Source organism: Nycticebus coucang, chromosome 13 (assembly GCF_027406575.1).
Source record: "Nycticebus coucang isolate mNycCou1 chromosome 13, mNycCou1.pri, whole genome shotgun sequence".
NCBI classification, from domain to species: Eukaryota; Metazoa; Chordata; class Mammalia; order Primates; family Lorisidae; genus Nycticebus; species Nycticebus coucang.
Window position 1 is genome coordinate 81,889,653 of NC_069792.1, and position 14,983 is coordinate 81,904,635.

At 40.4% G+C, this 14,983-nt stretch overlaps 1 protein-coding gene across 4 annotated transcripts in view; it reads left to right on the forward strand.

The window, feature by feature from the left end:
- COL14A1 (collagen type XIV alpha 1 chain) overlaps positions 1-14,983 on the forward strand; it is a 239,651-nt gene that overhangs the window by 183,952 nt on the left and 40,716 nt on the right. For all 4 annotated transcript variants that reach the window (XM_053558381.1, XM_053558382.1, XM_053558383.1 and 1 more), the window contains exon 40: positions 228-281. In XM_053558381.1, coding sequence (XP_053414356.1) covers positions 228-281 — 54 coding nt within the window. The remainder of the gene's footprint in view (positions 1-227; positions 282-14,983) is intronic.

Consider the following 14,983-nt stretch of genomic DNA (forward strand, 5'->3'; position numbering starts at 1 on the left):
AAAGACTGTTTTTCTGTATTCGTTTACCTTAAACACCTCCAAGAACCACACTGATGCTCCCCAGGATGAGCCCCGGTAACTTCCATGACTGAATTCTAAGCAGGTGCCAAGGGTTCATCATTATGCTATTAGGTTTGTCTGGAGGACTTGATCTCGTTCAGGGAAGCCTGGGTGAGAGGGTGGCTCCTTCCTGTGAAGCTGACTTTTCTTTGTCCTTATTCTATTAGGGTATCCCAGGAGGTGTTGGTTCACCAGGGCGTGATGGGGGCCCAGGCCAGAGGGTAAGGACTTGCCCAGCATTGATTCTTAGCTAAGTAGACTTCTTACCAAGTCCCTGTTTTGCTGCTGGCAGGTTTCTATCTGAGGAAATCGTGCCAGTTTTTGTTTTTCATTCTCTCCCATTTGTCTGCCTTCCATCCATCCTGCAGGTGTCTGTCCATTGCTTTCATCAAACCTGAGAACTCTCATCAAAACTTCCCAAATTAGCAACACCCTTCTCTGAATGTTCCATAACCTGAATATACTTTGAACTGAATTACCTTGTACTAGTAGATTTTTCCAGCTCTTTCAAATCCTAAGGCATAAACGTAAAGGAAATTAAGACTCAATGAAATGAAATTTAAGTATAATGGCTATCTATAATATGGTTTATGTAGAAATTTTCATTTACTTAGTATAATGATTTGTTCTTTTAACCTGTTCAAGTAGACCATAGAAAAATAACATATAAAGATGGTCGGGAGAGGGATAAGTTAACATCTGGTATTTGTTTAGTCAGCAAATTTTCCCATTTTGCCAGGTTTGAGGGTTTTTTTGTTCTCAGAGAGTTTATAGCTTACTGGGAAGAAATATAGCTAAATAAGAAACTTTACTACAGGCTATAGTGGGCATGGAGCCCTGTGATCAGACAAAGAAGGGATAACAAAGCCAGACTCGGAGGGTTGGGGGAGTTTTCTCTGAAGAGGTACCATCTATGTTGAGTCTCAGTTGCTAGATAGAAATTAGCCCCATGAATGAGGAAAGAAATCTGTTCCAAGCACAGAGAACAGCAAATAGAGAGGAGTGGAGATGGAGAGAAAAAAGGCATTTTTAATATTGCACATGATTTAGTATGTCTGGAGATTAGAGTGCAGTGTGTGTGTGCACAAATTCACTTAGATTGTCTATATTTTTTCTGACAAAGGATTTTAAGCTTTCACAACGATGAAAGGAAGTTGTTACATTTTCAGCAAGAAAGGTTGGTCTTCCTCAGCTGCCACTGATTTAAACCTGTGAGCAGCTCCACGCTTTCTCCCACGTCTGAATTAAATGAGTGGCCATCACTTAGATCCAATTCAATGAAGGACAACACATTTGGTATTCACTGGTGTTTCTTGGTACAACTCACTTGGTTAGCAGACATTTGCCTAGAAGGCTCACTTCTCTATTCTAACTATACTGCTCAAGAATAAGGATGTGTTTTTTTCTGCGCAAGTGTAGGTGTGCAACCTTAAAGCTGTACTACTTACTTTTTTTTCTTTACATCAAACTTTCATTTGCATAAAAATCTCAGCGTAGTCTTATTCATCAAATGGAATTACTCAGTCTATGAAACACATTTAAGTGAATGTCTCTGAAGAAGGCATTTTTAAAAGCTAGATTTATGTTGCGTTCTTGTACATGTGGAAGGGCTGTCTAGAAGTATTTATGTGTTTTGGCAAAGGCCTCAGGCTAAGATCCTGTGTGGTTACACACCTAGATTCCTTCGTGATTCCTGAAGCTCTGAAAACGGCAATTCTAAAGATTTGGTTCAGTGAGTTTATTTAATTTATCTGTGCCTGAAGTCCAGTCTTGGCAAAGAACTCCCAGATCAAACCTGTTGGATTAATGACTGGATCATTTGGTTTTGGAATTCTCTCTTTTAAAACCAATATACCAACCTAGACTTTACATAAATATTTTGCAAATATTCCACACGTATGTTCTTCTATAGGACTCAAAGTCTTAGAGCTGCAGTAAAGATAAGATAGCTGTAGATGGAGATTATTTTCCTCACTTGCTAAATCTGGAAGTGAAACTTAGGTTGTGACTAATTTCTGCTTCTTAGATGGAAATGCACTTGCTTTTTTTAAAGCTTTTCAGAGGATGCTCATTCTTTATAGGGCCATATTTTAAAAAGAGCTTATGTGAATTCTGTGATGATTGTTACAGAGAAGATATTTGAGGGCAGTAAGTACCATTCCAACATACAACTCAAGGGGAAGCCATTCACACAGAATAAAATATAACGGAGCTCCTGGGACTATGAAACTTGGCCCCTGTGCTTGAGGAAAGACCACATAGTTTTCAATCAGCCACATTTTAATGGAACATATAGAATGTGCCATGGTACTGTCCTCTGCCTGGAAAGTGTTGCCCATTACTGCCTACAGAGAAGAATCCAGAAGAGGAGAAAATGTCATTAGCCAAAGGAGACAATCTGCATATGATTTACCTGGAGAATATGGAAGGGGTCTAGAGAATGACCGCTCTTCTAGGCCAGAAAAACAAGTCATCTCAGAGACGGTAGGGAGGAAAGGAAGAAAGGAAGGAAGGAAAAGAGGAAGGGAGGGAGGAAGGAAGCAGGGTTATTTAAGTAACTACAATCTGTTCCAGGGGTCCTCAAACTACAGCCCGTGGGCCACATGAGGCGGTGTGATTATATTTGTTCCTGTTTTGTTTTTTTACTTCAAAATGAGACATCTGCAGTGTGCATAAGAATTTGTTTATAGTTTTTTTTTTTAAACTATAGTCCCGCCCTCCAAAGGTCTGAGGGACAGTGAAATGGCCCCTTGTTTAAGAAGTTTGAGGACCCCTGGTAGGCAAATGATGTGAGGGCTTAAGGGTAGCAAAGCCTTTTGCTAAAACAATTAGCAAATTTCATAGTACAGCTGTAAGGTAGAAAGCCAGGACCAACTTTCATGATGGTGGACAGACTTGGGACGTGGAGGGTGGAGACATGCTTCTTCGAGAGCTAGGGCTTCCTGGGGAGGAGGGGCTGCTTAAAGGATAAATACAAACTCCTCACAATGACCCCTGCTCTGCCATAGGCCATCCTAAAGGGCAAAGCTGTATTCAGAAAAAATAAAAAAATAACAGAAACAACAACAATAACAACCATGATATAAACCAGACCAAACATGAACACAGGATGGTGAGACTCACTGCTGAAATAACTGAGAAGCCTCTTCCAGAAAACTCCCAAGTCAGGCTTCACAGTCCAGGAAATCAGGAAGACAATACTATTTTTTTTCTATCACTCTGAGCACTGACATGATTTAATGTTACTGTGCCTTCATTTCCCTTGGTCCTGAGTGAGTAAAGCCTGTTCTATGCAAGGAAGCCACAATAAATAGTTGTGGTGATGTCCAATTGGTAGTTCCAGCTCTTTGGAGAGTAAGCAATGAGGTGGGCTGAAGGAGCGGAGGGCGATTCCTTACAGCTCATTCATCCTTCTTTTTATCTTTGCTTGCTCTTGCTGACAGCCAAGAACTCATAGCCCAAACTAGCTCCATCACTTTGACTATTAGTTTAGGGAAAGGTCAGTGCCTCTTTCCTGAAGCTGGTGCCCATGTTAGCCCTGAATTTAGCCTGGAAGGAGAGCAATCTTAACAAATAATTAAAAAGAGAAGATGAAACATCTTTTTGAATATTTCTAGCTTATTCTGGCTTTTACAAAGGGGAATCTTCATGGAGGCAGCTCTTATTAAACTCCAGGCCCAAGGCGGTAGGTAGATCCAGCAAAAACTGGATTTCTTCACTGAGCAAGTCTCAGCCTTTTGCTAGGAAGCCAGCAGAGAACAGGCCCAAAGCACCGCACTTCAAAACCAACAGTACAGTTCAGATGTAATAGCTAAATGCAGTTAGGCATCCAGTTTTCATTCCAGGCCATGCCAGCTGAAAGCATTTTGGGCTCATCCTTCATTTCCACTGTAAATCTTGTCACCTCCCTCTTGTCTCTGTCCTCTTCTTTTCTAGGTGTCTGTGACCTCAGGGCCTATCCTGTGATCTTGGCACTCTTCTAACATGTGGTAAATTTCTCCCCACCCTAGACTTCCAGGTGGTCCATAGCAAAACTAGGAAGAACATGCATTACTTAATATTTCAAGCTTTACATTCCTTACCACTAAAGTGGAAAAAATAATAATGGACTCCATAGAATAGTCCTGGAGATTAATTCATTTAAAGCACTTCTATATAAAAATTTAATTTTAGCTAATATGATTAATATTCATTATTTTCAAGGTAAACTTACTGAGTCAGGCCATTTTATACTAGTTTATAATGCCTATAGTTGACACATTAACATGCCTTAGAAGATTTTAAAGAAATTGTTAAAAATTTAAAGAAAAAGGAAGTTAAAAAAAGAACCATTGAAGTATACTTCCTTATTGTATAGTTTAATTTATGCAAAGGCCGTATTTGTAATGAAGGTCCTATGTTATCCAAAGTGAGTTGAACTTAAAATGCACTTGAGAAATTGAACTTGAGTCAACTATCTGGATATAATTTTTATCATAAATGATAAGCAGTGATGAGAGGTTCATGTGAGGAATGTTTGTGAAATTTTAAGTTCGTGATCACTATTCCCTAATGCATCTTTCTCTTCCCCAAGAAGAAATGTGAAATATCATCACGAATGTAGTGGAGAAAGTGATTCAATTTTCTTCTTTGCGGGTCTAGATGGGTTTTTATAAAATCCTAGGAAATCACACAGTCAGCCAGAGTGATGACAATAGATGTAATTGAGGCTTGGAAAGTTATTTTAATAAAAATAGCAACAACCACAGCCATTAATCACTGAATGTGTGCAAGGGTGTTACCAATGTCAGGTCCTACAAGTGCTGAGCACTTTTACCCCCATTTTATAGACAAAGAATTTAAAGGTCCCAAGTTGAAGGAACTAGAAGAATGCGACTTAGTATGTTCTAGGCACATCTGAGAATAGGCCAGCTTCTGAGGCACATTTAGTTCCATGTCCTTACTGGCTTTAGTGATACATCTGTTGGGGTACAGGCATGATACAAACATTATCTCCTCTGCACCCTGATTTTAACAGTGTCCTTCAGGGTCAGGACAGACATTTTTTTGTATTCTGAAACCAGCAGTTCCCCAACTTAATTTATCGGTTGTTGTTCTATGTGGGGTTTTTTTCTCCATTTATTTTATTTTATTTTTTATTAAAGCATAGCTGTGTACAATAATGCAATCATGAGGTACAATGTGCTGGTTCCATATACAGTCTGAAATATTTTCACCGAACTGGTTAATATAGCCTTCATGGCATTTTCTTTTCTTTTTTTTTATTGTTGGGGATTCATTGAGGGTACAATAAGCCAGGTTACACGGATTGCAATTGGTAGGTAAAGTCCCTCTTGCAATCATGTCTTGCCCCCATAAAGTGTGACACACACCAAGGCCCCACCCCCCTCCCTCCATCCCTCTTTCTGTTTCCCCCCCATAACCATAATTGTCAATAATTGTCCTCATATCAAAATTGAGTACATAGGATTCATGCTTCTCCATTCTTGTGATACTTTACTAAGAATAATGTCTTCCACGTCCATCCAGGTTAATACGAAGGATGTAAAGTCTCCATTTTTTTTAATGGCTGAATAGTATTCCATGGTATACATATACCACAGCTTGTTAATCCATTCCTGGGTTGGTGGGCATTTAGGCTGTTTCCACATTTTGGCGATTGTAAATTGAGCTGCAATGAACAGTCTAGTACAAGTGTCCTTATGATAAAAGGATTTTTTTCCTTCTGGGTAGATGCCCAGTAATGGATTGCAGGATCAAATGGGAGGTCTAGCTTGAGTGCTTTGAGGTTTCTCCATACTTCCTTCCAGAAAGGTTGTACTAGTTTGCAGTCCCACCAGCAGTGTAAAAGTGTTCCCTTCTCTCCACATCCACGCCAGCATCTGCAGTTTTGAGACTTTGTGATGTGGGCCATTCTCACTGGGGTTAGATGATATCTCAGGGTTGTTTTGATTTGCATTTCTCTAATATACAGAGATGATGAACATTTTTTCATGTGTTAGCCATTCGTCTGTCGTCTTTAGAGAAAGTTCTATTCATGTCTCTTGCCCATTGATATAAGGGATTTTTGGCTTTTTTCATGTGGATTAATTTGAGTTCTCTATAGATCCTAGTTATCAAGCTTTTGTCTGATTGAAAATATGCAAATATCCTTTACCATTGTGTAGGTTGTCTCTTTGCTTTGGTTATTGTCTCCTTAGCTGTACAGAAGCTTTTCAGTTTAATGAAGTCCCATTTGTTTATTTTTGTTGTTGTTGCAATTGCCATGGCAGTCTTCTTGATGAAGTCTTTCCCCAGGCCAATATCTTCCAGTGTTTTTCCTATGCTTTCTTGGAGGATTTTTATTGTTTCATGCCTTAAATTTAAGTCCTTTATCCATCTTGAATCAATTTTTGTGAGTGGAGAAAGGTGTGGGTCCAGTTTCAGTCTTTTACATGTAGACATCCAGTTCTCCCAACACCATTTATTGACTAGGGAGTCTTTCCCCCAAGGTATGTTCTTGTTTGGTTTATCAAAGATTAGGTGGTTGTAAAATGTTAGTTTCATTTCTTGGTTTTCAATTCGATTCCAAGTGTCTATGTCTCTGTTTTTGTGCCAGTACCATGCTGTCTTGAGCACTATGGCTTTGTAGTACAGACTAAAATCTGGTATGCTGATGCCCCCAGCTTTATTTTTGTTACAGAGAACTGCCTTAGCTATACGGGGTTTTTTCTGGTTCCATACAAAATTCAAAATCATTTTTTCCAAATCTTGAAAGTACGATGTTGGTATTTTGATAGGAATGGCATTGAATAGGTAGATTGCTTTGGGAAGTATAGACATTTTAACAATGTTGATTCTTCTCATCCATGAGCATGGTATGTTCTTCCATTTGTTAATATCCTCTGCTATTTCCTTTCTGAGGATTTCATAGTTTTCTTTATAGAGGTCCTTCACCTCCTTCGTTAGGTATACTCCTAGGTATTTCATTTTCTTTGAAACTATGGTGAAGGGAGTTGTGTCCTTAATTAGCTTCTCATCTTGACTGTTATTGGTGTACACAAAGGCTCTTCATGGCATTTTCTTAATTATTGTGTTCAAACTCTTATACTCTACACTTAGTAAACTTCACCTGCACCCTTCCAAGATGCACCCTAGGTGTGGACCCACCAATCACCCTCCCTCCACCCTTCCTTGCCCCCCAAGACCAAAAATCACATTATAACAAAGATATTTTTACCAGAATGTTTATTGCAGCCCAATTCCTAATTGCTAAGTCATAGAAAAAACCCAAGTGCCCATCAACTCATGAATGGATTAATAAATTGTGGTATTTGTACACCATGGAATATTATGAAGCTGTAAAGAAAAATGGAGACTTTACCTCTTTCATGTTTACGTGGATGGAGCTGGAAAATATTCTTCTTAGCAAGGTATCCTAAGAATGGAAGAAAAAGTACCCAATGTACTCAGCCCTACTATGAAACTAATTTATAGCTTTCATATGAAGGCTATAACCCAATCTCAGTACAAGAATGTTTGTGGGTTTTTTTTGCAGTTTTTGGCTGGGGCTGGGTTTGAACCTACCACCTCCAGGATATGGGGCCGGTGCCCTGCTCCTTTGAGCCACACGCACCACCCTGTTTTTTTTTTTTTTTTTTTAATATGCACATTCTTAGACTTCAGCCTCCGAGATTCAGATGCAAAAGTTCTTAGGCATGACCTAGAAATGTATAATTTTAAAAGGCTTAGTGATTCTGATAACCGGGTAGGTTTTGGACTCACAGGTAGTTTATTGTGTGACACCCATTGTATGTCAAAATGATTTGTTTGGTAAGCTATTGGTAGTGTTATTTATTTCAATTCACTGAAGCTAACTAAAAATGTATATATGCTTATATTTATATATATATATACACATACATTTAAATTGCATATAAATATGTACACATTAAAAAAGTATGTGTGCATAGAAAATATAAAACTATGTATTGATTTATATATACATATAAACACATACATGTTTAAAATTCATGCATGTGTTTGTGTCACCAAAAATTCTCCCATGTAACCCAACATGGTATCCTATTCAAGAATCAATCTTGAATTTCTAGCCTGGGCCAATGTTTTCAGAGTCTGTGGCTTTTTGCTGTCTGGCCTCTCAATCTGGTGGCTGGTTGGTAATCCTTTGCCGCAAGTAGCAGCCTTCTTTCTCGTGGCTGACTGCCATGCTGGTCTGCTTACAGCATCCCAGAGCCATGCCCCAGGGTGGAAATGGCACATCAGGGGTTTCTTCAAGCAGTTCTCTAACCCTCAGTGCTCAAGTCTGGTCCCTTTCAACAAAGTCATCAGATACCACCTGCTTACAGACCCACTGTACCCTAGATTATAGCACCAGCTGAAGGACTTCAACAGTTGGCCACGTTTCAGAATCCTAATGTGAGGGTCATGACCTACCACTGTAGGCTTCAAAGAAGGCCTAAAGGATGAATACCATAATTGAGTCACTAGTTCTGATAGCTAAATAAACATTCTAGCTTCTGAATTTCATTTAGGTGCAATGCTATTTCTGGGCAGGTCATTTTTTGGATACCATGGACTCCATACCTAGAAAATACAGAATTTTTTAAGAAGTCTACAAAAAAAAGTTTGAGACCTGAAAAAAGTATATACATTTGCTCTATAGTATAGAAAAGAAAACTGCAAAATGGAAATTAATAAATGTTTAAATGACAACAATATGTGTTGTCAGTTTTAGCCATAGTTAAATTTAGTGTTCATTCGAATATTAGTGATTTTGAAAGCAAATTATAGGGTAGATTTTCTTTTGCTGATAAATCATAGCCAACTATAACTTAAAGGTTACTCATAGTCATATGTGTTCAAAAAGAAATTATAAAAAATTCTTTCAAGTTTTTATAGTAAAAATTATTTTTAATGTGGGCTGTGGGTGCATATTAATATTTTGAGGTGAGAATATCAAGAAGGTAAAAATGCCTGGAGCTGTTCGTGTTATAAAACATCCCTGCTCGTGGGTGGCTGATTTCATGCACTTAAAAAATATATATTTGGCAGCTTAAGTGAATTCCCATATTGTGCATATCGTTTAACTTTTTATTTCCTAATGCTCATTATGTATTGCTTAATTAAGGGTTTTTGTTTCTTCTGGGGATACTTAATCCATAAACATAATTTTTTCAGATTCACTCCATGATATGAAATGGAACATTATAGATAAAGTCTTTGGGAAAGGCAAATCACTTTTTAGCTATTAATGAGCTTCAATGATAAAACTGAATCATAAAGTCAGACTTTGTCAATTATTTTGCCCTGCAAAATACAGATATTTTATAAAGTTTTTCTTTCCCCTAAGTTTATTTTTTTTATATAAAAAGTTTCTGGCATTGTTGCTCACCCTGAGATGAAGAGGTGGGAAAAGGAGCCCAAATCCAGCCCTTCTCAGGGTTGAGGGGCTTGTCTGGGGCGGCTGCATCAGGGATATTACAGCTGTACATGAATGGAGAGACTAACGCAGTGGGCCCTACCATGCTGAGTCATGCGACTGAATGCCACCTCTCCTGGGAAAGTTTCCCTGGGTTCAGTGCTCTTCCCACATGTTCCCATGGAACACTCTGGTCTATCACCGTAGCACATTGTTAGTTTCTGTTCATTACTTGACTTCCTCAAAACGGCAAACTTCTTAGAAACCAGTTGCCTTATTCATCATTGTCTACACAGGACCTAGCATTATGCTCAGTGTCTGCTCTGTAAATACAGTAGAACCTCTGTAAGTTCACCACACAGGGGACTTTAACAAACTGGTCAACGTACCGAGGTGGTCAACAGAAGGAACTACTGTACTGATGCATACAGGTGGTACATGTTTGGTCTATGAAAATAAGGTCAACTTAAGGAGGTGGTCAACTATGGAGGTTCTACTGTATTTCTGAATAAAGTGACAAAGGTGAGGCTTGTAAATGAATAATATTTCAAAGGAACATTACATTTTGTGAGATGAAAAAATGTAAACACTTTTAATTTTCTAGAGTTAAGGAGAATTTTGGAGAAAATGGCTTTTTAAAAAATGATATTAAGGAAAAAATAATAAAAAATAAAATGGTGTTAAGGCTAACAGTCTTTCAGTTGTAATAATTTGTAGTAAGAAAATTTTAGGGAGGAGACAAGATGGCTGACTGAAGCCAGCTTTCCACAGAGGCTCCCGTCCAGAAGGAGAGTTAAAGGACAAAAATTCAGCAAGTAACCTGGTGAATTTGAGCTGCACTAAGAGAGAAGGTTGTAGAACGCAGGTCAACCCCGCTGAGGCGAGCTGCGACCACAAGGATACAAACAAAAGGTACAAAATCCATCACCAAGCGGACAGGAGTCCCCTCCCCCATGAGAACGGCTCAGAGTGCCCCAGAAACAACCAGTCAGAGTTCAAAGGTCCTCCCACTACACTCCACAGGAGAGACCCTCTAAAAACTGGACCTACCTCCTCTACTAGGGTGCCACGGTGTCCTCCTGCCAGGCATAAAACTGTATAAACTATATATAGTCTCTACCTGGAATTCTGAACTCCCAGCACTCCCCTTCGCTCACACTGGGCTATGGAGGCCAGTCCCGGTAGGTTGGCAGAGAGGGGACTGCACCAGAGTGGCAGTTCCCTGAGGCACAGTGCGACAGCCGTCTTTTGGTGATAATACGGCCAGGCATAAAACTGTGTAAAGCTCTGTGTGTTCTCTGCCTGCAACCCCAGGCTCCCAGCACTCCCGGCACTCCCCTCTGCTCTCGCTCCAAGGTCTGGAGGCCTGTCCCCCAGGGGTCCAGACTCTTGGGCGATTGCTCGAGGGGTGTTGACAGTGCTGGACTGCAGCCGGTCAGTGCAGACTCTGGGGTACAGGAGCTGAGAGAGGACGGTTGGCTGGAGGGGAGCTACACCCGAGCGGCTGTTGCCTGAGCCATAAAGCAGCAGCCCTCTTTTGCTAGCAATACAGCTCACTACCGAATATTCTGAAGCCACACCCTCTTTCTCCCTGGGCATCCAGAGACTCTGAGTTTGCCTGAGGCAACTCCAACTTGCAAACCAGGGAAACTCCCAGGGTGGGGCTGACCCAGAGGTCCGCTTTACTAAACCTAAGACACACCTGGCCCTCGGGGGATCGTCAGCCTATAGACAATACAAGAGCAAAGACAAGCTGATTTGGAGCTCAATTCAGCTTCTCTTCTGCAGGGGAACTGCAGAGTTGTTCTGTTCTGTTCTGTCAGAACATTAATCGGGGCGAGACTGGACTTGAGTGAAAACCCCTCAACCTTCATCTAGCGCCTGAGGTTGTCAGGCCTCACCTCCTCCTGCTGGAGAGAGGCAGAGCACAGCGGCCTGGCAGACTTCCTTGTGATTCAGGCAGATACAAACTCTTGGAGTACCGATTCACTACAGGCAACTGGGTCAGCCAACTGCAGGGCTATCAGTGACTGGATGTGAAGTGGTGCAAGGTGGGGAAGGAGGCAGCAACCTTCCCAGACTGATTTATTGGCTGCGTGGCTTCTCCTGACTCCACGCAGCACTGGAGCAAGCCACACCAGAGTAGTCACCACCCCTGTGATCCAGTTCCCAGAGACCTCTTAAACTCTCTCACCTGAGACAGGTGCAGACTGAGACAATTGATTTGGACCTTTTTGAACTGAACCTATCATCTGAGGACAAATCAGGTGGTGCCCTGGGTGCACGGTGATAGGAAGGTTTGATTTTTCTTTTCCAATTATTTGCCGGTGGGGGGCGGGGTGACTTAATTGCTGATATTTCTCCACATCTGAGACTTCAATCCAAAGTATCTGTTTCACTAGGGTGGAACAGAAACCAGCTGAAAACAAGACAGAACCACTTAGCCCCACCACACCAGACAGGGCTCCAGTTTCTCAGGCCACAACAGGGCCTCAGGGCCTTTGTATAGGCCCTCGGCAAAGCCCCAGGGGAAAAAATCAGAGGGAGTAAAACAACCATGGGGCGGAATCAGTGGCAAAACTCTGGTAACATGAATAACCAGAATAGATCAAACCCCCCCCAAGGAAAGATATGGCAGATGCAATTGAAGATCCCATTCATAAAGAACTGGCTGAGATGTCAGAAATCGAATTCAGAATTTGGATTGCAGACAAGATTAACAAAGTGGAATTAGGAATTCGAGGAGAAATTCAAAAGTTGTCTCAAGAATTTAATGAATTTAAAGACAAAACCACCAAAGACTTAGACACACTGAAGCAAGAATTTGCAGCCCTCAAAGATATGAAAAATACAGTAGAATCCCTCAGCAACAGAATGGAGCAAGCAGAAGAAAGGATTTCTGACATCGAAGATAAAGCCTTTGAACACTCCCAAACTCTCAAAGAGGAAGAGAAATGGAGAGCAAAAATGGATCACTCTCTCAGAGAGCTCTGGGATAAATCGAAGAAGGTGAATATCTGAATCATAGGAGTTCCAGAAACAGATGAAGTGGCCTCACTGGGCACAGAGGCCCTTCTGCATGAAATTATGAAAGAGAATTTTCCAGACATGCCTAGAGATTCTGAAATTCAGATAGCGGACAGCTTCAGAACCCCAGCACGACTCAACCCCATAAGACATCCCCCAGGCATATCATAATTAACTTCACTAAAGTTAATATGAAGGAGAAAATCCTCAAAGCTGCCAGGAGAAAGAAAACCATTACCTTCAAAGGGAAGAATATTAGAATGACTGCAGATCTCTGTGCTGAAACTTTTCAAGACAGAAGAGGGTGGTCACTGACTTTTAATCTCCTAAAGCAAAATAACTTTCAACCCCAGATCTTGTATCCAGCTAAACTGAGTTTCATTTATGATGAAGAAATTAAATACTTTAATGACATTCATATGTTGAAGAAATTTGCCATAACCAAACCAGCTCTTCAGGATATTCTCAGACCTATCCTCCATAATGACCAACCCAATCCTATGCCACAAAAGTAAACTCACTTAGAAACTTCGGATAAAACTCCAATTTCCACACTGGCAAAAGGATTAAAAATGGCCACTGGACTTTTGAAAAACTCAATACCCAAAACTTCACCAGACTTATCAATATTCTCCATTAATGTGAACGGCTTAAACTGTCCTCTAAAGAGGCATAGGTTATTTGATTGGATACAAAAACTCAAGCCAGATATTTGTTGCATACAAGAGTCACATCTTAACTTAAAAGACAAATACAGACTCAGGGTGAAAGGATGGTCATCCATGTTTCAGGCAAATGGTAATCAGAAAAAAGCAGGTGTTGCAATTTTATTTGCAGATACAATAGGCTTTAAACCAACAAAAGTAAGGAAGGACAAGAATGGTCACTTCATATTTGTTAAGGGTAATACTCAATATTAGGAGATCTCAATTATTAATATCTATGCACCCAACCAGAATGCACCTCAATGTATAAGAGAAACTCTAACAGACATGAGCAACTTGATTTCCTCCAGCTCCATAATTTCCTCCAGCTCCATAATTCTCCAAGGAGATTTCAACACTCCTTTGGCAGTGTTGGATCAATCCTCCAACAAGAAGCTGAGCAAAGAAATCTTAGATTTAAACCTAACCATCCAACATTTGGATTTAGCAGACATCTACAGAACATTTCATCCCAACAAAACTGAATACACATACTTCTCATTAGCCCATGGAACTTACTCCAAAATTGATCACATCTTAGGTCACAAGTCTAACCTCAGTAAATTTAAAGGAATAGAAATTATTCCATGCATCTTCTCGGACCACCATGGAATAAAACTTGAGCTGAGTAACAACAGGAATCTGCATACTGATACAAAAACATGGAAGTTAAATAACCTTATGCTGAATGATAGCTGGGTCAGAGATGAGATTAAGAAAGAAATTGCCAAGTTTTTGGAACAAAACAACAATGAAGACACGAACTATCAGAACCTCTGGGATACCGCAAAGGCACTTCTTTTTTTTTTTTTTGTAGAGACAGAGTCTCACTGTACCGCCCTCGGGTAGAGTGCCATGGCGTCACACGGCTCACAGCAACCTCTTAACTCTTGGGCTTACGCGATTCTCTTGCCTCAGCCTCCCGAGCAGCTGGGACTACAGGCGCCCGCCACAACGCCCGGCTATTTTTTGATTGCAGTTTGGCCGGGGCTGGCTTTGAACTCGCCACCCTCGGCATATGGGGCTGGCGCCCTACTCACTGAGCCACAGGCGCCGCCCCGCAAAGGCACTTCTAAGAGGGAAATTTATAGCACTGCAAGCCTTCCTCAAGAGAACGGAAAGAGAGGAAGTTAACAACTTAATGGGACATCTCAAGCAACTGGAAAAGGAAGAACATTCCAACCCCAAACCCAGTAGAAGAAAAGAAATAACCAAAATTAGAGCAGAATTCAATGAAATTGAAAACAAAAGAATAATACAACAGATCAATACATCAAAAAGCTGGTTTTTTGAAAAAGTCAATAAAATAGATAAACCTTTGGCCAACCTAATCAGGAAAAAAAGAGTAAAATCTCTAATCTCATCAATGAGAAACAACAAAGACGAAATAACAACAGACTTGTCAGAAATCCAAGAAATCCTTAATGAATATTACAAGAAACTGTATTCTCAGAAATATGAAAATCTGAAGGAAATTGACCAATACTTGGAAGCATGGAAGCACGTCACCTTCCAAGACTTAGCCAGATCAAGTGGAAATGTTGAACAGGCCCATATCAGGTTCGGAAATAGCATCAGCCATACAAAACCTCCCTAAAAAGAAATGCCTGGGATGGTTTCAGGTCTGAATTGTACCAAACCTTTAAAGAGGAATTAGTACCTATATTACTCAACCTGTTCCAAAAGGTAGAAAAAGAAGGAAGACTACCCAACACGTTCTATGAAGTAAACATCACCCTGACCGCCAAACCAGGAAAAGACCCAACAAGAA